This window comes from Cololabis saira, chromosome 1, assembly GCF_033807715.1.
Source record: "Cololabis saira isolate AMF1-May2022 chromosome 1, fColSai1.1, whole genome shotgun sequence".
In the NCBI taxonomy this organism is placed as follows: Eukaryota; Metazoa; Chordata; class Actinopteri; order Beloniformes; family Belonidae; genus Cololabis; species Cololabis saira.
In genome coordinates, this window is record NC_084587.1 from 35,776,789 (window position 1) to 35,799,652 (window position 22,864).

The 22,864-nt window shown below is 42.6% G+C and overlaps 2 protein-coding genes across 2 annotated transcripts; both read left to right on the forward strand.

The window, feature by feature from the left end:
- The first annotated feature begins 872 nt into the window (after window positions 1-872).
- LOC133452670 (phospholipase A and acyltransferase 4-like) lies at window positions 873-11,664 on the forward strand. The gene is made up of 7 exons (XM_061732188.1): window positions 873-917; window positions 4,746-4,819; window positions 7,252-7,320; window positions 8,390-8,433; window positions 9,133-9,241; window positions 10,243-10,490; window positions 11,029-11,664. The coding sequence occupies exons 2-7, from the start codon at window positions 4,792-4,794 to the stop codon at window positions 11,122-11,124; spliced, it is 594 nt and encodes a 197-aa protein (XP_061588172.1). The 5' UTR covers window positions 873-917; window positions 4,746-4,791; the 3' UTR covers window positions 11,125-11,664.
- A 1,022-nt stretch (window positions 11,665-12,686) lies between these two features.
- LOC133452671 (phospholipase A and acyltransferase 3-like) lies at window positions 12,687-20,411 on the forward strand. Its single transcript, XM_061732203.1, has 6 exons — window positions 12,687-12,887; window positions 13,011-13,074; window positions 18,882-18,925; window positions 19,071-19,179; window positions 19,373-19,638; window positions 20,181-20,411. Exons 2-6 carry the CDS (start codon window positions 13,068-13,070, stop codon window positions 20,247-20,249), a joined length of 495 nt encoding a protein of 164 aa, XP_061588187.1. The 5' UTR covers window positions 12,687-12,887; window positions 13,011-13,067; the 3' UTR covers window positions 20,250-20,411.
- Window positions 20,412-22,864: the final 2,453 nt, after the last annotated feature.

Consider the following 22,864-nt stretch of genomic DNA (forward strand, 5'->3'; position numbering starts at 1 on the left):
AGCATCTCAGATTCAGCTGTTTCCTACAACAGTCTTGTCATGTCATGGATTGGAAATAAAAACATCAAAGATCAGAGAACTCGTAAAGAGGGAAGATGTTTTAAAAAATTTGGGAAACAAAAACCACATTTCTGCCTGATGGAGGAGATGTTTATTCTATTAGGAGCTGAAGAGCAAATCTGTTGAGTCCAACATCTGCTACACCTGCAATGATATCTTTTAGTTACACACAGAGGTAATTATGTAACATGATTAAAAATGTGAGTCAATTTACGTTGTTTTGCAGTTTATGTCAACTCTGTGACTCAACCCATCACACTGATGTGGTCCAGGATGAGACACACCAACAGCTCTGGTCTGGACTCGGTTCCAAAAGCTGGATGTCGAAATTTGTTCTCGACTCTGGTCTCAGGAAGCTGGAGGAAGCTGGAGGTAGAACCTTGTTCTTGACTTGGTGGTTTCTGAAGGATCCCAGATCTTAGGGTTCCAGCTTAGACTTGCTGTCTCTGACCTTTACTCAGTACCATTTTTCCAGATTTCTGGGATGTTTCCATAATCTCAAGTGTAAATGGTGAAATGTCTTTTTATCTTGGTTTTCAAAGGAACGCTGTTGTTTTTTTTTTTTAACATTTGAAGATACATCACCTGTTCATCTCTGGTCCTCAAACACCCCAACGTTTATGGATTTTCCTTTTGTACCAAATTGTCAAAACAAATTATTTTGATAAAACATCAACTGTGTGTAATGAATGATGCATTTAGAAACTGATTAGTAATCATATGAGCATCCTGCTCCCACAGTGTCTTTCAGTTCCTCGTCGAGGAACACATATATAAGCTGAGGAGAAACGTAATGAAACCACAGAAGTCTCCTTCTTCGTTCTGGGATCAGCTCTTCATCTGAATCATCTCTTCAGGTACAGGCTTGTTATGATTCTTTGTAGAAAGTTTAAGTTAAGATGATTAATTTCTTCATATGAGATCAAGAATTCTGCACAGGATGCTTGTTCTCACTTGATTTCATTTCAATAAATCAAGTAGTCAGCTGACCTTTTGTCCTGGTCACAACATTGGTCAAATCAACTGCATTTCCTCTTTCATCAAATACAGAAACATCCTCTTTAATCTACTTCTCATTCTCACTCTCCTTCTGCTCTTTTTGTATCCAAATCATCTCAATCTGGACTCTGACTTGATTTCCAAGGCGTCTGATCTGAGTCATTCTTTATACTCAAGCCTGGGACTTCAGATGACAGCAGGGACAGAGATGCAGCAGGTCATCAAGACCTTACTCTATATTTGTGCAGAGTAGTTTGATTTTGTTATTATTATTCTTGAAGGTATTTCCTCAATAGTTTTGGAACTTGTTTTTTGTGAAGCTGCTTTGATGGAGTATAGTGGAATTTAGAGCAGGGTGCAAAGATGTTAGATGTGGTCATAAAGGTGCATCATTGCCACCTTCCACCTGATACCTGTTGATATTCCTGGTTTAATATAGAAAAACTTGAATACAGGAAGAATATGGACTAATACAGAACGGTGCTATACAGTAACTACTATTATTACTTTTAACAACATTATTAAACATTCTGAGGACTCTGAGCAATTTTTGCATGTCCCCCCAGAAATTACTCTCTTAAATTTTAGTGTTTATTGTCCCCCCCAAAAAAAGAAAAAAAAAGAATTTTGCCTGTCTTAGTCACCCTCCTCTTTTATCCAAGTCATCCCTGTTTCTCCCAAAGAAAATGTCACCATATTAAACTAAACTACTAAAAACCTTTCTTTTTAGCAAAGCATTTTATCACAAAAAATGCTGTTGTTTTTTTCCTTAGTTGCTGTTTTTAATTCTTTTATCCTCTTTTCTGCCATGTCTTGACTTTTTATCCCTTTTATCTCTTATCTTGATTTTATTATTTCTGTTTCCTTTTAATTATCAAACTGTAGCACTTTGAGATTTTCAGTAATGTAAAGTGCATTATAAACAGTACTCGAGTTGAGGGGGGATGAGGGGGGATGGCATCCCCCCTGAAATAAAAACGGTCAAAATCATCCCTCCTGTAAAACTGCCATCCCCCCTTTCCATCCCATGTCATTTCATCAATGAATGTGCTTTTACTGCTATTTCAACATTTAGAGTCATCACCAGAAAAATAACTTATTTGACAATTTCCACCCCTTTTTCAAGTAAATTTTCACTTGAAATAAGTAAAAAATTGCCAGTGGGACAAGATTTATCTTCTCATTACAAGCAAAAAAATCTTGTTCCACTGGCAGATTTTTCTACTTATTTCAAGTGAAAATCTACTAGAAACAGGTGAAAATTGTTGTTTTTTCCAGTGATGAGTCTTGTTTTAAGTGTAATAAGATTTTTTTTACTAAAATGAGACATTTTAACTAGAAATAATAAAAATATTCTTATTTTGAGTTTTTGCAGTGATCCATTTTACTTATCCTGTGAAGGACAGAGTCATATTGATAAATTCAGAAAACTGTTTTTTTTATTGTTGTGTTTTGATGTATTTGATGTAAGCCAAGTGGATATTTAAAGCTTACAGAAGGCTGCATTTAACTGCTGCTATGTCATTCCTGCAGTATTTCTGCAGGTGTTTTGGTCAGTGCTATTATTTGTAATATATTATATTATTTGTAATCAGCACAAATTATCTGTCCCCATACGATAAAATCCACCATCCCCCCTGATTCTTTTTTACAACTCGAGTACTGATTATAAATGCATTATACATAACATGTATTTTATTATTATTATTATTATTATTATTATTATTATTATTATTATTATTATTATTATTATTATTATTATTATTATTATTATCGTCACGTCAGCCCCCTCTAGCTCTGCTCCCCGTCTCTTGACTAGTTGTAACCTTATAGATCCATGGTTGTAACATGGGGCCATGTTGTATAAAAAAAGAGAGGTTAGAGCAGTGGTTCTCAAACTTTTTTCGTCATTCCCCACTTTGAACAAGTGGGGATTTTCAAGCCCCACTTGCCCCCGTTGCCCCAACAAAAATCGAATTACTTCAGATTATTTTAAATGTATTGAAATTACTAGCACCAAGTATATCAGTCATATTTGATACTGAAACAAAAACAACAAATAACACAAAGTTCAAAAAGAGAAAATAAAAGTGCAGTTGTGCTATCATAACTTAATTTGCAAAAACATAAACAAGTGAACTTTCCCTGCATTACTGGCTGCAGTGTGACTGTTTTGCACTGAACATCCTTTCAAAACGGGGTTGCAGGCTGGAAACTGCCACTCTCAAATCATGCTCAATGTTGAGCTGGGATCTGTACTTAGTTTTTAGAGAAGCAACAGCTGAAAAGCTTCTCGCAGAGATATGAAGTGGCAAAGGGAAGAATGATGTTTAAAGCTTTTTGTCCGATGCTGCAAATATTGTCCCGCTGCAATAAACAGTCCAACGTCAATCGTTGTTTTTGCACTTTAGTTCCAGGGTACATTTTTCTCCGGTCCCCTAATGCTTTTTTACCGTATTTTAGGACTATTAGGCGGATATAAACGTCTTTTTTTATTTTTAAATGTACCGCACGCCCAATGACGCAATTCGCCCATAGTATTATTGTAAAGGCTGATTTATGGTTCCGCGTTACACCGACACGATACGGCGTAGGCTCCGTGGCGGGGCACCTGGAGCGGACGGAGCGACAGCTCCCGGGGGAGCTGCGCCTCAGAGACGGGCCCGAAGACCGGAGGAACTATGCGTCGATGCGTCGGCTGCCGCTCGGGCGGCGGGCTCCGTCGTTTACTGTTGAAGGATTGTTAAAGAATAGATGCGTGGGCTGACGTGTCTGCTGGGTTGGACTGTTGTTCGGGCTTTTGCAAAAGCCGGCATCATTTCCGAGGGGCCGTACGGCAGGAAAATGACTCGGCTGCGGGCTCTGCCCGTCGCAGCTGATCAGTTCTCCCGGTCTCATTGATCAGGCTCGGATGAATGCAGAAACGGAGGATGGAGATTTCGATGGGTTTGATTAATGTAATAACTTAAATAAAGCACAATCAAACTAAGTTTTGCTCCCGCTCTATTTTTAAATACCACACTTGTATGCTTGTGTGTGTGTGTGTGTGGTTGTAAGGCGGCGCTCCGTGTGTGTAGGCGGCGCCTTTTTGTTCAAGCGCCATGTGTGTGTTTTAAATCCAGAAATGACACACAAAACTGAGGGTTTCACATGTCGTGCCGAATGCTTGCGGAAATACGGTTTAGCTATTAATTATTGCTATGTTTGTGTGTGTGCTTTGTTTAGTGAATTATCTTTATTGTCAATAGCATTTATAGTAAAATAGGCATGAAATTGAAAATTTCCTCCCGTTTGTCGCGCCCCACCTGACATGTCTCCGTTCCCCACCAGTGGGGCGCGCCCCACACTTTGAGAAGCACTGGGTTAGAGAAACAGGTGGTTTGTGTAGTTCTTCTTCTACAGTCCGTGTTCCACATAAGACTTCATATTAGAGCTAAACCCGGATCTTGGGGGCCCTCTAGTGGCCGTGGGGGCTCCATGCATCTACAGGCCCCACCAACAGGAAGAAACAGCTCTTCAGATTCAGTTGGAAACTTCCAACAGTGAGTCTAACGATTAGACTCTAATCAGCTGCTCACATCCATTAAAAGTCCAGTCTGGGGTGTTTTTGTTAGTTCATGGAGTCATTTGTGATGTTTGTGAATTATTTTTGGTTTAACTAGGACTTATCTTTTCTTGTTTTTCAGACTGGTCTCCGTGTTGAACTGATTTGTCTTTTCGATAATCAACTTCATGAGCATCATGACGCGCTCATCTTCTTGTGAGTCCATAATACTTTGCTGGTTTCTATAATTTATACACAATTTAACACACATTTTTATAGGACAACAAGGACTGTCCTTTGGTGTGGACAGACCACAGACGGGCACGTGTGGGGAACCACTAAACTCCATCACCAGAGTCACCCTTTAACCAGAGTCACCCTTTAACCAGAGTCACGCTTTCACCAGAGTCACGCTTTCACCAGAGTCACGCTTTCACCAGAGTCACGCTTTAACCAGAGTCACGCTTTCACCAGAGTCACGCTTTCACCAGAGTCACGCTTTCACCAGAGTCACGCTTTCACCAGAGTCACGCTTTAACCAGAGTCACGCTTTAACCAGAGTCACGCTTTCACCAGAGTCACGCTTTCACCAGAGTCACGCTTTCACCAGAGTCACGCTTTCACCAGAGTCACGCTTTCACCAGAGTCACGCTTTCACCAGAGTCACGCTTTCACCAGAGTCACGCTTTCACCAGAGTCACGCTTTAACCAGAGTCACGCTTTAACCAGAGTCACGCTTTCACCAGAGTCACGCTTTCACCAGAGTCACGCTTTCACCAGGGTCATGCTTTCACCAGAGTCACCCTTTCACCAGGGTCACCCTTTCACCAGGGTCACGCTTTCACCAGAGTCACGCTTTCACCAGAGTCATGCTTTCACCAGAGTCACGCTTTCACCAGGGTCATGCTTTCACCAGAGTCACCCTTTCACCAGGGTCACCCTTTCACCAGGGTCACGCTTTCACCAAGGTCACGCTTTCACCAGGGTCACGCTTTCACCAGGGTCACGCTTTCACCAGGGTCACCCTTTCACCAGGGTCACCCTTTCACCAGGGTCACCCTTTCACCAGGGTCACGCTTTCACCAGGGTCACCCTTTCACCAGGGTCACCCTTTCACCAGGGTCACGCTTTCACCAGGGTCACCCTTTCACCAGGGTCACGCTTTCACCAGGGTCACCCTTTCACCAGGGTCACCCTTTCACCAGGGTCACCCTTTCACCAGGGTCACGCTTTCACCAGGGTCACGCTTTCACCAGGGTCACGCTTTCACCAGGGTCACCGTTTCACCAGGGTCACGCTTTCACCAGGGTCACCGTTTCACCAGGGTCACCCTTTCACCAGAGTCACCCTTTCACCAGGGTCACCCTTTCACCAGGGTCACACTTTCACCAGAGTCACCCTTTCACCAGGGTCACACTTTCACCAGAGTGACTGTAGCAACGCTAGTGCTACGGGGCCCGACCGACAGGACAGGGAGTTTCAGTGCACAATCACTTAATTTTCTCCAAACACCCAGGACACACGTGCTTCGGCTTCAGCAGCCTCTCCAACAGCCCCCCTTGCTGCTGTGCAGCCACGCCTTATGAAGGCAGGCAGGGTGGAGAGGTTGATGGGGCACACCTATCCCCAATCAACCTGAGTGGCTGCTCCTCCATCCTGCCACATACCCCCATCGCCAACCTCAGGTCGGGGTCCATCCGGCCGAGCCAAGCCCCCCCCTCGGAACGGGAGAGAAAGCCCGGAACCGCCGTCTGCGCCTCCGGGCCTTCCCGGTTCGACCGACCACCGGGAACGGTCAGGAGGTCGCCCTCGGCGACGGGCCGGCCGCCGAGAAAGCCACTCCTGGGACCGGGCCTAGGGTGGCCTCGGGCCAGACGGCATCTGCGGCCGTGGCCGGGGTGCGTTCAGGACCACCCCGGCCACGGGCGGCCGCAGCACTGCTCCGGCCGCTGGTCCGCCTCCGGAGCTGGCGCGTCCAGGACCGCGTCCAGGACCGCCTCCGTCTCCGCGAGGCGTGGCGCCTGGGTGGGTCGCGCCGCAGGTCGCGCCGCGGGTCCCGCCGTCGCTGGAGCCGCCTCAGGAGCCGTCGCCTGGTGGCCCGTAGCCTCTGCCTCCGGGCCTGTCGGCTGCAGTGCCACCAGCGCTGCCGCGGCGAACCTCAGGCGTGGCGCTGGGGTGGGTTGCTCCGCGGGCCCCGCCGCCTCGGGAGCCGTCGCTTGGCGGCCCGCAGCCTCTTCTTCCCGGCCTGTCGGCTGCGGCGCCACCAGCTCCTCCCCCGCTGCCGCGGCAAACCTCAGGCTGCAAGTCATAAACACAAGACCAAGCCAAAGGAAAACCCAGGAAAAATAACCCAAACCTCCAGAAAGCAGAGACACTCAGAGGAGATGTGTTTTACAGCAGTAGTACTGAGGACAGAAGAACTCGAGACAACACAAATAACCGAAGAGACAACCTAAATCAAAACAATCACACTGTACAAGAATACATCTACTAATCACAGGCAGATAACATACGATCACGAAGCATCTGAATCTGCAGCAGGTCTGGTGGTTCGGTCCACTCACCTGAAGGTTGAACATGGTTTGGGACGTGGAGCTGACAGATGCTTCTTTGTCATTAAATCCTGGTATTTTCTTCTTCTGTTACAGATTTATTACTGTTTGTGACACTTCTGTCGTTCCACGCGGCAAACGCTGCTTCTCTGAATCAACCACAAGGTAACGAACTGAAGAGGAGAACGTTTCAGTCTGCTGGCTGGAAAAGTGAAGAAACTGATGTGTTGTTTTACCTCAAACTTTACATCTCCATCCATCCATCCATCCATCCATCCATCCATCCATCCATCCATCCATCCATCCATCCATCCATCCATCCATCCATCCATCCATCCATCCATCCATCCATCCATCCATCCATCCATCTGAGCACTCACCAATCTTTTCGTCCATCCATCTGTTCATTAGTTGGTCCGTCCATCATCCACCCACCAATACATCTATCCCTACATCTATCCATCCTTCCACCCATCCATCTTTCCATCCCTCCATCTTTCCATCCATCCGTCAATTTGTTTGTTTGTCCATCCATCCATCCATCCATCCATCCATCCATCCATCCATCCATCCATCCATCCATCCATCCATCCATCCATCCATCCATCCATCCATCCATCCATCCATCCATCCATCCATCCATCTGTGCGTACGTCAGGTGAAATATAAACTTAACCTGATTATTACAGTAGAATATAAACCGTCTTCATTGTGTATAGACAACTGTAATTTACAGTTTGGGTTTTAAAACTATGAAACCTCTTTTTTCCAGTAGCAACAATGATGTACCAAGGCTGATGTAAAGGAATGTAATTGTCTCAAATATTTAATGACAAATGACTAAAATCCGGGTTATTTTGTTAAGACACCTTAAATGTCATTTTATTTTCAGATTTTACTTTGACATTTCTCCACATATAAGAGTATAATATTTTAGAATGAATCTGCACTTTTAAAGTACATCAGTGATAGTGAGGTCTAAATCATACTGCAGTTATTTTGTAAAATTTCATATACTTCCGCTGTACTGTCCTGGTAAACAGAACCAGGTGGTTCATAAAATCCTTTTGTACGTCTAACATTCACTTATGCAGATGATGCTGACTTCAGTAAGGAAAAAGTGAAGTTTATTTGGTTGAAGAAGACACTTTTATAGCTGCTGATGATGATGATAAATATTTGAGTCTCCAGTTGTGTAGAAGGTTTTTGTGAGTAAGATCAATTGTTCTTCCAGACGCCACCAGTCAAGGATTTTCAGATGAAAGAATCACTGACATGGTAAGGAAACCACCATTCATTACATCATTAAATCCATTCTTCTGTTATAATCTAAATATTGTGTATTTGTGTTTATTTCTTCATGGAGGTCTGCTTGACCTGCTTTGCATGCTCTAACTTAAAAAAATCACCTGGCCTGGTTCTGGTTCTGCAGCAGCGTCTCCATCACTTTCTGCTGGAGACGCTCAGTTTTAGCACCTGTTCTTTAAAGGCCCACCTCCCAAAAGACCAGGCTGCTCTGATTGGTCACCCTTTTCAAGTCCTGCTGTTTGTGTCCATAATTTATAACATCCATATCCACTGCTATGCCGATGACACCCCCCTTTGCCTCTTTATCTAACACCAACTGTCCTCCTTTAGGACAGCTGTTTATGTCTAAACTTTGCCTATAACATCTTAGGACAATTTTTCACTGAGTCAGTCACTGAATAATGGTAAATAACATCAACGGATTGTCCGAGTTACCAAAAGTAACAGCTGAGGGGAGCGGGACCAACCGATAACCATCACTGTCCTTTTTCTAATGTGTCTTTACAGGTGTGTTTCAGATGTCCTTCTTTGTTGAGAAATGTACCTATAAATAAAATTCACTGTTATTATTGTTATTCAGTTAACAATAGATCCTGTTCTTTAATATCATTATTTTATGCTGTTATTACATTAATTAAAATGATTTACTTTCATTTCTTTGATTTGAAGAATGGAAAGGAACCAAAGCCAGGAGACATGGTTCAGATCCTTCGTGGCGTTTATGAGCACTGGGGTGTTTATATCGGTGGAGGTTATGTTGTTCACTTCATAGCCAATAGTGAGATTTACACACACACACACACACACACACACACACACACACACACACACACACACACACACACACACACACACACACACACACACACACACACACACACACACACACACACACACACACACACACACACTCCTGCTCTCCTTTTTGATGCTGTGGAGGAAGTGACTAAATATACAGCCCCTCATATGACCACTAGGGGATGTCAGCAGTGAGGCCGTCTCCATCAACCCAATTACTAAATCATGGTGTTGCCCGAACAAACAGATCATCTGAACCCCCTCCTTTAGTCCTTCCAGGGCAAACAGGTTTTTCCAGGCCATCTGGGAGCTATAATCTCTCCAGTCCGTTGTGACCTCTTCGTGGTAGGACATGTATGAAACTCCTCCTCAAGAAGAGGAGCAGTGAATCGCCTCAGTCTTTCCTAGATGACCGAACCTCTGGCCTTATTTCTTATGGAGAATCCAGTAACCATGTGATCACTTGTCCTACCTTGTTATTTTGGTTACTACCCATGATTCATAACCATGAGGGTAGGAACAAAGATCGAGCCTTGGCTGTGAGCCTTGCCTATTGGGTCAAATGTCCAGGTTTCAGGTCCGTCTCTTGCACATCTGGCTGCATAAAACAAGAATAGAAGCAGGTAAATTCCAAACTTTAAGCTTTAACATGGTGTCTTCCAAACCAGAGGGATGTCATGGTGGCTCGGTTAACCCACGGTCTGAGGTGACCTCATATGTTGGCATTTAACGAGTCATGTAAGAACTGTGCTCTGAAAATAACACATTTGTAAATGTTTAAGACAGTTTAATCCTCTGCTGTCCCATGTGCAGACACATAATATGAAGATAGTGCCGACAGACTGCTGCAAATGTATTATAAAATTTAACATGTAATGTTAGAGTTAGGATGAGATCTCTGCTAAGACTGCTGCCCCTGTGACCCGAGATAGGATAAGCGGTAGAAAATGGATGGACATGTAACACTTTTTGTCCCTGAAGGCTCCAGGCTCCTGGTGTTCTCTGGGGAGATGGGGATCGTCAAGAAGAACAAGCTGCGAGACCTGGTGGTCGCTTACCCGTGGAGAATCAGCAACAGCATGGACGACAAATACAAACCTCGCCCAGTCGAGGACATCGTGAAGGACGCCTGTGAGCAGGTGGGCATGAAGAAGCCCTTCAGCCTCATCGACTACAACTGCGAACACTTTGCCAACGAGCTTCGCTATGGCAAGAAAAACTCGTTGCAGGTATGTTGAGCTGAGTTAGTATTTATATTTCTGCATAGCAGCCACGCATGTAAGCCTGCATGGGGCCAAAGCCGTCTTTGGCTTTTATATTTCTGCGTTATTTGCGTTGCTCTGAAGTGAACAACGTTTCCACCACCAACAAAAACAGCCCATTGGTTATAACCACCACGGAAGATCTCGATCAGGTTTCCAGGTTTGGCCTCCTTTTGATCCTTCAATTACAAAAAAAAAAATATCAAGAAATCAATTCAATTCAATTCAATTTTATTTATATAGCGTCTATTACAACAGAAGTTGTCTCTAGGATCTTTCCTTTCGGTAATTACACCAACAACCACTAGGTGGCAGTGGAGGGTTTTTTTCTACAGCACCATAGCTCACAGTACCAAGTTTCTTTTGTTTTAGTTCCTGTATGTAGCTCAGACTTAGCAAAATATGTAATAAAGTATATTTTACATGTGTCTGGATAAAGGCCATGCAAAGTTTTTCAGAGTTTTGAACTTCCTCCAACTAAAGGACTTGTGTCTCATCTGTTCAGGTGCAGAATGTTGGACAAACTGTCCTGGCTGCTGGTCTGGAGGCCATCATCTGGGTGGGAACCGTGATCACCTCTGCGGTTCAGTCCAAAAACTAACTGGTTTAATTACAAGCATATACACGCCCACATCCATGATTCAGAAGAAAATGAGCATGATGTCAACTTAACCTCTATCAGGGGTTTGGAAAGCAATTAAGGCAGGGTGGTTTGAGTTTTAAAGACTTTTTTGTTTCCAATGTTTCTAAATTCAACAGAATAATAAAAGATACAAGTTTAACAAGGTTTTCAAAAGTGAAGGTCCTTAGATATCTATAAATGTATAACATACAGTCCTGAAGAGTGTAATGTGACACTGACGTGACCTTTACATGACCTTGAAATCAAAAGAACTGCAGGCCTTAGATCCTGCAGGTTGCATCATTATTACATTCTTTATTATTATTTCTGTATATACTCCAAGCCATGTTAAGCTGTGATATTTATTTATATTACGGCATCAAAAATCCCTAAAAAGGAGTTCAAAAGAGAAAAATCCATAATGATCAGTGAGGCATGATGACATCATCCGTCACTGCTGGAGACACTTCCTGATTTTATGCTGTTTCTTTCCCACTAAATGTTTATGTTAGGAATAAAGACTGATGTTTGTAATATTTAAGCTTGTTTCGTTTTTGGCAAGAAAATACAGCACAGTACTACTAAAAGTGAAGTTGTTTCAGCCACTTTTCTCTCATTTCGGCATCATCTCTCCCGGTCTTAGTGACGACTCGGGTCTCTTGTGTTGTGCCACAAAGGGGGGGCTGGTTCAGTTATTAGAGAGTTAATAATAATTTTCTTATGATAGTTATTTATAATTAATAAATAATAAATGGTAATTAAAATAAGTTTCCAAAGGCTGACAAAACATCCACTTCTGCACATAAATGGAGAAAGAGAGGTGGCATAAACCCAATTCATTAAACGTATCCAACACACTCCTGAAATATTGATACACCCCCCTCATTTATTTTCCTCGATAAATGTTCCTTTCGGGACGTTTACTCACCTCCGGCCGAAAAGCTGCGAGCAAATGGAAACTGAAACTTAAGTCCTGATCTTAAAAACTCCCTCTTCATCCTTTACTGTAAATACATCGAAGAAGATGAAATATTTGGACAAGATTTTAGCAGATGGGACCACGTCGGGTGACAGTGTATTTCTTCAGACGCTCATAATAAAGGAAATGCGTGTTTTTATTGTAATGAAAAACATTCAGCTTGTTTAAATAAGCAATTTTCTTACGACATTTGTAGTCAAACTCAACGATCACTCGCTTCACATTGATAGTATGAAGAAACCGTTATACAGTAGGTGGACACGCATAAAGTGTGGTTATTGTATTACTTATTATTATATTATACATTATTTATTTTATTTGAGAGCACGTCATATGTACTGACATGGATATGTGTTTTATTACTGATGAGAGCACACATAACGTGTGCATATATTATACTGTTAGTAATGTTGGATATACGGTACATGCTTTTAAATGTTTGTGGAGGTGTAACTTTCAGTTTTGTTTTAAAATAAATGTGGCACACCCAGTCTTTGCTGGCTATGCGCCACTGATCTGGACTTCCTCAGGAAATCTTCTCCATCAACTGTGAACAAACCCCTCCTCTTTCCACTCAAGTGTGTTTCATCCTCCATCTTGTGAACTTAGTAGAAAAGAACTATAACTATCGTTTTTCCAGACAATTGGTTCTGTGTTTACTTTTACTTCATTGTTATAAATCATAGCCGGAGTCCGTTTTCGGACCCGCCTCTCCCGCGTGTTAAACGACTCGTCGACGACGACCATCTCCGAGGAGCTTCTGGTGAGGAAACTTCCATAAAACAGACTTTACAACATGCTGAATGATTAAATGTTTATGTATTTAATCTCGTGTAGAAACTGTTAGTGTTTTAATTAAAAGCCAACCTGTTTTCTCTTATTTCAGTTCCGCAAAATCCAACCGTCGCTCTCATCTTGAAGTGTCAGGTTCATCAGCAGCACCATGTCTTGTAAGTCCAAGATCATTTACTTTTAATCTTCAGATAAACTTATTTGTATTTTTTTATTTAGTGGGGTTTTTTTTCTCACACAAAACAAGCCGTCATTGACGCACAGGTCAAACCCGACATTCCTGCAATCTTCTTTCGTTTATGAAACTTGATAAAAGTCCACAATTTACGGACATTTCTTCTTCCGGGGCTCCGATTCAAGCCCTTTCTGAAACTGAAGTGTGCTTTCTTGTCTTATATTATTATTAGAGCAGCAACAGGCAAGAAGCCTAGAGTTTTCTCATCATTGTATGAAGCTCATTTTTATTGATATATTTATTTAGTGAATAAAGAAAGTGAAAGTGATAAAATGGTATTTGAATGGGTTAGGTACTAATTTATGACCCCAGTAGCTCCAAGAATTCTTTCTGTTTATTAGAACATCATCTTTACAGGTTTACCTACTGATTTTGTCTGATTTTAATCTATTTATTCTTTCTTTCTTTTTTTAAATTTTAAATCATGGTCTTTATTAATGTTTTAATGTCTTTGTAAAGTACTTTGAATCATGTTCACGCCGTTGAATTGTGCTATGGAAATAAACTGGCATTGCCTTGCCCAGGCTTTTGATGTTTTGAAAAGTGGGATAACTTGTCACTGCCAAGGTCTATTTTCATCTAGCTTTACTCCTTTTCCTGTTACCAGTGTCCCAGGAATCTGAGTTTGTCTTTCATTAAGTGGCATTTCTTTAAGTTCAGTGTGAGGTTTGTGTTGCCCAGGAGATGGAGAATAAACAATATCATCAATATACACAAAGCATATTTTTCCTCTTACATCACCAAACACACTTTCCATGAGTCGTTGGAATGTTACTCCCACATTTTTCAGTCCGAACGCCGAACGGCATGGCTTGAAACTGGTAGAGTCCCAACGGAGCGATAGCAGCAGTCTTGACTTTCCTGCTGGGATCCATGGCCACCTGCCAATAGCCAGAGTATAAATCCCCAGTACTAAAACACTGGGCTCCATCTTCTTCTACTTCGGCCGGGGCTGCATTTACAAAATGTGAGCCTTGGTCTGGACTAATTAGGGCCCGAGCACTTGCAGTGCGAAGGCCCTACTATTGTATCTGTAGGAATTCTTCTTCTTCTTCTTCTTCTTCTTCTTCTTCTTCTTCTTCTTCTTCTTCTTCTTCTTCTTCTTCTTCTTCTTCTTCTTCTTCTTCTTCTTCTTCTTCTTCTTCTTCTTCTTCTTCTTCTTCTTCTTCTTCTTCTTCTTCTTCTTCTTCTTCTTCGTGTTCTGACAAAAGGAAGGCCTTTTTGCCCCCCTAAATGTGCCCAAAAAGTCACCAAATTTTGCACGCAAGCCAGGCCTGGCGAAAAATTTGATATTTAATGGTTTGCATTAATGGGCGTGGCAAAATGGCTCAACAGCGCCCCCTTGAAAACTTTGTGCCTCAAGCCCCACAATACGGTTTGACATACATGCACGAAAATCGCTACACACCTGTATCATGGCGCAACTTAAAGAAAAGGAAGTCAGCCGTTTTGAATGAATCGTGTCATTTTGCCATTCCTTCGGCAGTTAATACGGCCCGAACCGTAACGTGCACCCAGGTGTGTTATACATCAAAAAGCGCGCCCACCCTTCATCTGATTGGTTCAGACAGAAAAAACTTTGTACCTCAAGCCCCACAATACGGTTTGACGTACATGAACGAAAATCGGTACACACCTGCAGTGGCGATTTTGGTCTGTAAATTTTGGTGGGGCCATGCTGGAAAATCTTATGCAATCAGTATCAAGTGAGAGAAGGGACCACACCTTTGACCACAAAATTGCAGCTGAATAATGCCATCATCACACAAACAGTGCCAATCTAACGACATATATTATCATATCAATAGCGCTACCAAATGGGCAGTGTTCAAGAGCTCATATCAAATACTCAAGATCGAAACAGCAACGTGACAACAATAAAAACACAATGCACAAGCACGACCGTGCACGAGCATGGCGTGTACGGCGCACATGCAATACACAGCAATTAATAAAGCCACCACACAGAGTATACCACAGCCAAACAGCCATTTCAGCACCACAGACAGGTAAACAGCTCCATCAGCGTCGGGGAGCCCACGTGAGGTTGTTGTCTCCCCCCCACACCCACACATGTATCGCCAGTTGCGCATTACACAAAGTCCACTATAATTCAAAGAATATAAGTACATGGTCAGTTCCACTATAAAAATCTGTTAGACTCACCGTTGACGCTCCCGGTTAACCAGAGTTTCCTTTTGAACCATTCCTTATTAAATGTCCTCGTTTTGTCTTTTCCGGCTTGACAAATGGTTAAATCATCCGGTCGATGTGGTCCCAAAGTTTTATTTCCAACTTCTGCTCAATTGATAAAGTGCTAAATCGCACACGCACCAAATAGTCAACTTCATTCATTTTGATAGAATGAAACGTCACCTATCAATCAAAGTACGTAGCCGGCGTACGGCACGCATCGCCGCGTAACCTACGCCGTAGGTCTGCGTTGGTGTAACGCAGAACCATAAATAAGCCTTTATTCTGGCGCGGTTTGAAAAAGACAAGCAAGTGATTATGTACATTCACTGAGTGAATATTATGAAAGTAAAATATTTATTTCTCGCTAGAAATAGTTTTTTTTTATTCAGTCCGCAAATGACGGCGAAAAGCATTCTGGGAAATTCTGGGAACAGCCAATCACAAAGTGAGCTGTTTGACCGCCGGCCGACGCCGATTCAACATGTCTGCTTCAGTTCAGAGCAGCCAATGAGAGGCGCTCTGGGGCCCTGAGCTCGCGGCCCCACTGTCCAAGCTAATGTGTGCGCTGTACACGCGCACGAACGCGCAGCAGTTCACCAGTTAACAACATTACAGGCAGAGGGGACATCTCCGCTGTGCCCCACCGAGCGGAAACAGAGGAGGGGCTGGATCAGGCAGGGCGAACTATTTACACACAGTTACACTACAAAAAGTGTCAACAGATGAAATTAAGTTGCATCAAATGAAAACTGCGGACATTTCATTGGAGACAAATTTATTATGAACTTATGTTTAATGACACATAATCTTCCCCTGCGCAGCAGCGCTACCGCACAAAAGCGTTACCGTGGCGACGCTAGATGCCAAAAAGCGCGCCCCCCCTTCATCTGATTGGTCCATATTTGATAGTTCCCCAAAAGGCACCAAAATCTGGCACGCAAGCCAGGCCTGGCGAAAAATTTGATATTTAATGGTTTGCATTAATGGGCGTGGCAAAATGGCTCAACAGCGCCCCCCGGAAAACTTTGTGCCTCACGCCCCACAATACGGTTTGACGTACATGCACGAAAATCGGTACACACCTGTATCATGGCGCAACTTAAAGAAAAGTCTCTTGGCGCCATGGCCGAAACCGAACAGAAAGTCGGCCATTTTGAACATTTTGAATTAATTGCGTAATTTTGGCGGAATTTATGCCATTCCTTCGGCAATTAATACGGCCACAACCGTAACGTGCACCCAGGTGTGTTATACATCAAAATGTGCGTCTCCACCCTGCGACTACGCGCATTACTTTTTTCTCTTTCAAAAGTGTTACCGTGGCGACGCTAGACGCCAAAAAGCGTGCCCCCCCTTCATCTGATTGGTCCATATTTGATAGTTCTCCAAAAGTCACCAAATTTTGCACGCAAGCCAGGCTTGGCGATAAATTTGATATTTCATGGTTTGCATTAATGGGCGTGGACTAACGGCTCAACAGCGCCCCCTAGAATACTTTTCTCTGCCATAACCTTTGAATGATTTGACATAAAGAGTCGTGGGTGGTGTCATGGGACTTGGTATTGAGTCCTTGACCATAATTGGTGAAAATTAGCCCCGCCCCTTCTTTTGATTGGTTGTCCCTATTTCCTGCTATAACTTTTGAATGGTTTGACATAGAGAGTCATGGGTGGTGTCATCAGACTCTGTATGGAGTCCTTGACCTTCATTGGTTTGAATTAGCCCCGCCCCTTCTTCTGATTGGTTATCCCTTTTTTCTGCTATAACTTTTGAATGGTTTGACATAGGAAGTCGTGGGTGGTGTCATTTCTGATATGCTTATGGGGGCGGTGGCCGTGAGTGTGAGGGCCCGTTCATTGCTGCTTGCAGCTTTAATTCTGCTTGGAATGTCCCATCTGTGGTTAGTAGGGCAGTTAGTAGGGCCTTGGTAAAAGCATTGGCTTTTTTGGACGCATGGTTTTGGAAGCCATGTGTCAACTTAGCAAAGTGAGGAAAGAAGCATTTGGGCTTTTGATTATCCAGAGAAAACAGCTCGATTTCACGTCCATAAATGATTCTCTGACAGGCGAAACCGTGCATGGCACACTCAGCGTCTGGCGGGGGAGTCTGCAGAGGGCAGTAAGAGGATTCTGGGTAGTGGCCTGATAAGCAGAGTTTGGAGGAAACACTCCCACTGTGCTACATACCTGGTGTACTTGATAAAGCATCTGGTGAGGGTTCATGACCTGCGTGACAACGTTGGGGGATGCGGTGGGAGGAAGTACTTGACTCTTGTGGATGTGGATCCTGACAGGAAACGTCTGTTTAATGAAAGAAGAAATTCAACTTGGAAAGACAAAAACAGGATGTTATAGGGTTTTTCAGGAAATATTTGTGATAGAAGATTACAGTTAGGTGGTTCTAGTCATTACAAAACAATTAAATTAAATGTACAGTGGGGAGAACAAGTATTTGATACACTGCCGATTTTGCAGGTTTTCCCACTTGCAAAGCATGCAGAAGTCTGTAATTTTTTATCATAGGTACTCTTCAACTGTGAGTGACAGAATCTAAAAAAAAAATCCAGAAAATCACATTGTATGATTTTTAAGTAATTAATTTGCATTTTATTTACAAACTCACAAAATTGAAACAAAATTGAATTTTTTACCATTAGAATGCACAAGTGAAAAAAAGAACCCTTCAGGTCACATCACACATCTGAGTAGTAATGGAAATACATGACAGCAAAGTATCTAAATAATCACATTTAGGACGCTTCAAATTAATATATAGACTATAATGAATAATCGACGAAGCATGAAGTCACTTGACCTTTGAAGCGTCTCTTTCGTCGTACGGGGGCCCAGCCATGTTTCCCAGGAAGCTGATGGGAACACGCCCACAATAGGTCAATCAAAGTTAGCTTTAGTTACCAACTCTTTCAGCTGATCCCGATCGAAATAGACATATTCCAGTGGTGAAATCAATAATAACCGTCACGTTTAACTGACAATGGGTTAATATAAACAGGTGCTTGCTTCGCTAAGCGCGATAGTGTGATGATTACAGATGAAGAGGGGATAACTAACTATTGACTGAGCTGACTGTCAATCACTCACCCTAGAGTTTTATCTATTGTTTTTTATAAATTCTACAAAAGAAAAGAAAACATTTACCACGACATTTTAACATCAATGGAGGTTGACTTGCTTTTGCAGCCTCTAGTGGTCAGTTGAGGAACTGCAACACGTATGAGTTCAACATGAGACTCAACCTGTAAATTAGAAGGTTGGCCTTTGGACTATATGCAATATCCCAATTACTGGATGTTGCTTGGCTGAATTTGTAGCTTGGGGGGCCCCTAGTGACTAGGAGGACTCATGCGTCTGCTTGGTAAGAAACATTTGGATGAGAATCCAAGCGGCAACATTTACACATTCCTGATTTCCTGATTCCAGTTAGAATGAAGCATCATCCTGCTGGAGATCACAAGCTTAAAAGAAGAGACTGTTCTGAACTCATGTTTGGTGTCTGATTTTGTTTTTCTTCCAGTTTCTAGCAGCTCGTCCGCTTCAATCAGGAAATTCTTTGACACGGTTTGTAAATTTCATTTTTATTGTGCTGGCGTGTGTGTGTGTGTGTGTGTGTGTGTGTGTGGCGGTTGACAGTTTTGATCATTCTTTCAGTTGTAGTCATACAATCTCTTTATTGATTGCTTGAATGTTTTTTTTCTAATTGAAGGATCAAAGGGAGGTCAAACCTGGAGACCTGATCGAGATCTTCCGTGGTAGTTATAAGCACTGGGCTGTTTATGTTGGTGGTGGCAACGTCGTTCATCTCGTAACAACCGGTGAGTTGCCTCGTTCCTCCAACCTCCAACATGACAGACTGAAACAACCCCAAACAGCGTTTCAGGTTGTTCACAGCTGCTCAATGGTGTGAATCAGCAACAGAGCAGACGTAGAACCATGTCAGCATCTTTAAGTGTCAGCATCATCTCAGTGAGGTGCTGAAACAGTTTTCTTCGTGGTTGATCTTTTTAGGGGGAGGAGGCTCAAGCTCCAGCATCGCTGGTCGTGGCGATGACAGTGTGGGCGTCGTGTTGAAAGAGAAACTGGAGGACGTGGTGAAGAAGGACAGGTGGACAGTCAACAATCTCCTGGATAATAAATACAGATCTCGCCCAGCTAATGATATCGTGAAGGCTGCCTGTTCACTGGTGGATACAAACCTGCAGTACGATCTGTTGAAGTACAACTGTGAACACTTTGCCACTGAGATGCGTTACGGCAAGCCTGAAAGTCGGCAGGTACGTTAAAACTTGGTGGGTTTCTGTTAGTGAGGGTCCGGGGTGAAACCCAGGAGGCTGGACCTTTAAATGCTCTTAAGAGCTGCACGATATCTGCAGTTTTATTGCATTATTACAACTCACAGTACGACTTGGATCTGCGCAATGTTGGTTAAGACGTTAAGGTATATGCATGATGAGAGCTCTCGAGTCGCACAACAAACTAGCACAACAAACTACAACAATGGAGAAAAATGATGGTGATGAGATACTTCTAATTAATAACTGAGGGTTGATCTGAAGACAGGGGAGAGAAGAGGCTAGCACAAAATGTGCAAATCTCTTCCTAAGGTGTTTGGAACCAAAAACAACAATAATAATAATAATAATAACATTCTTACAATGGCAAGAATTACGTTTCTATATGGTCAAAACGTACAAAGACCGTTCAAATACAGTATTACAAAAGTAATCTGTAACAATTGGTACGGCCACAAGCAGCTGCAGACTAGATTTTGATGACTCTTTTGTCCATGTGAAACATGTTCTTGTTGCTCCTGCAGGTGCAGAACGCAACAGCGGTGGCCACCACCCTTGGCCTGGGAGCTCTGGGAGCAAGCGCCATGAGTTAACTTCGTCCGTTAAGACTTCTTCTGTCTACAACTTCAAGGACAAATATGTTTCTGTCTGTTTCTGTGTATGTTTCATCTTCTTGTCAAAGAAATGATTTCATATGACGTAAACAGGAATATTCTCGAAAGATGAATCAATAAAATTCATGTTTAAAAAATGAATCCTTTATTTCTTTCTATGTTATTTTAACTCACTTCAACTTTATATTATGATGTTTTTTGATATGTTCTGTATTAATCCTGGATTTCCTTATTATGAAAATGAATTTCCAACCATGTCCTAAAGTTTTAACATTTTTAATTCTGCTGCATCAGCTTTTACGTTGGGAATTTGCGTAATCTTCAGAATGTTATTTATAAAAATTAATTTCGACCTAGGACAGGTGAGATGAGGACAGGCGAGATTTCCCGCTGTCCTGCTGACCGAGTCTGAATATCAGAGGTGGTGCTTTAAATCAATGCTCTCCCTCTGGTAACCACGGTTCCCTGCAAGGAAACATGCAGTCATCATCATGTTGCACAAAAGGGCTTCACAGGCTCAGACATTGCTTCTGGTATGTTTGCACATGAATCCTTTATTGGATCCTCATGAACTTGGAGCAGAGCCGTGTTGTACAGAGGGCTTCAGGAAGCAAAGCTCTTCTACCCCTGTACATGGGAGGAAACGTGAATGGGAGGACTAAAAACCAAGCTCAGCAACTGCAGAACAGATTTGCTCCACTATTTAAGGACTCTGGATCCCTATCGGATGACCATCCATCCCAAATCAGCAGGGCAAGGACTGAAAAGTTCTTAAAGAGTAAAAGGCCACAGAGGCTAAAGGCTGGGCCTGAGACTCTGGGTGACTGCCATAAATGATAAGAACACCAAGTAGTATAATACCTCTAAAGCACTTAAGTTGGCTTTACTGAGGTCATTTGGTTTCTAAACAGGAATACAGTGAGCCACAAATATGTCATGTTTACAGAAAGAATTAATGAAAAGAAGGGAAAGAAAAATAAACATAATCAGATATAACATTGACGACTCAAAGAGCAGCAACAATGTGGAAGGGAAATAAAAGGGGAAAAAAATAAGCATTTTCATTCTGGTGATCAAATTGAAAATGTTCAATGAAGACACAAGTGTTTTGTGTCACAGAGGTAACAGTGAGCGGGCCTCCTATCACTGAGCACCCCCTGGTTTTGACCAAAATAACAGCGCTGCTGTGTTCATGGAGTGGACCCCTCCTGGTTATGGTTTTATCAGTGAGGCCAGTGTGAGCAGGAGGAGGGGGTCGCAGTGATATCTGACGAATCATTTCAGTGGAAGCAGTTAACTCCTGGAAGTGTTCAGTCTTGAATACACTACATTAGACAGAAATTGTCAAAATCTATTGGTATTATTTACAAAACAAGGGATCTGTTGGACAAAAAATGTTTGCATATATTGTATTTCTCTCTTATAAAGCCATACATGTCATATTGTGTGGGGATTTGGGGAAACACATACAGAACTTATACATACATTTTCTTTTCTTTCTTTTCTTTTGTATTACTGATAAACTGGGTTATCTTTTGGAAGGTACAGGGATAGGCAAAAAAAAAGCTTCGGCTTCAGCCTTCTCCTTATTCGTTTACACAGAGTTCGTGTGTTATTGTTTATTGTGTGAAACTGATTAGTGTAAATATGTATGATAACGTTTTGTCAGTTACATGCAAGTTGTATATAATGTAATGTAACAGAAATAAACTATTAATTAATTAATTCATTCATTCATTCAATACGTGGCTGTACAGCTGAAGGCCTCATCCAGAGTCCTGTTTCCGAATGTTTACAGCCCCCCCAAATACTGTGCAGACTTCTCTGATGACCTCAGTGAACTGCTGTATGTGATCTGTGTTGATGTTGACCATGTTGGTGAGTTTAACATCCATGTGGACAACCCTCAGGACAAAGGGACTGAAGACCTGAGTAACACTCTGGACAACATTGGGCCGACTCAGCATGTAACAGGGACAACACAATAGAGGGCAAACCCTAGACCTGCTGGGCTCTGAGGGTCTGAGCATCTCCAAGGTTACAATGTCTGATCACTCCTGGTGTGGACAATTTATATTGTCTTTTTCTTTCTTCTTTTTTAATCAATGTGTGCACTGTAAAGGACCTTAAATAAATGTAATGTACTGTCTGAAAAACCAAAGACAAAAAGTTGACTTATTTTTTAAGTAGATCAAGCACAATATCAGTGTATGCGCTCATGAGTCCTCCGAGACAAGAATAAACTACAACGAACTACTTTCGTTTCAGCCTCCATCTTGGCAACAGTGGGAAATAACTAGAACTATAGTTTTTCTAGACACTTGGTTCTGCGTTTACTAACATTTATAAATCCGACCCGGAGTCTGTGTTCATCTCCCGTGTTGAACAACTCGTCGACTGTTTGTGTATAATAAATGCGCCAGAGACACCAACACAGCACTCCCTGCTTCTCAAGCCTGAATTATGGTTCCGCGTTAAATCGACTCAGAGCTTACGCCGTGGCCTACGGCGTCGGGTACGCAGCCACGCGTGCCGTACTGTGCGCGTCGCCGCTTACCATAGGGCGTAGGCTCTGCGTTGGTGTAACGCGGAAC

Excerpts from the sequence above, each read along its gene's own strand:
- LOC133452670 (XM_061732188.1), top strand. The coding sequence starts at position 4,792 with ATGAGCATCATGACGCGCTCATCTTCTT. Across the intron at positions 7,321-8,389 it reads TTCTCTGAATCAACCACAAG|ACGCCACCAGTCAAGGATTT; the intron begins GTAACGAACTGA and ends TTGTTCTTCCAG. Across the intron at positions 8,434-9,132 it reads ATGAAAGAATCACTGACATG|AATGGAAAGGAACCAAAGCC; the intron begins GTAAGGAAACCA and ends TTTGATTTGAAG.
- LOC133452671 (XM_061732203.1), top strand. Across the intron at positions 19,180-19,372 it reads CGTTCATCTCGTAACAACCG|GGGGAGGAGGCTCAAGCTCC; the intron begins GTGAGTTGCCTC and ends TGATCTTTTTAG. Across the intron at positions 19,639-20,180 it reads GCAAGCCTGAAAGTCGGCAG|GTGCAGAACGCAACAGCGGT; the intron begins GTACGTTAAAAC and ends TTGCTCCTGCAG.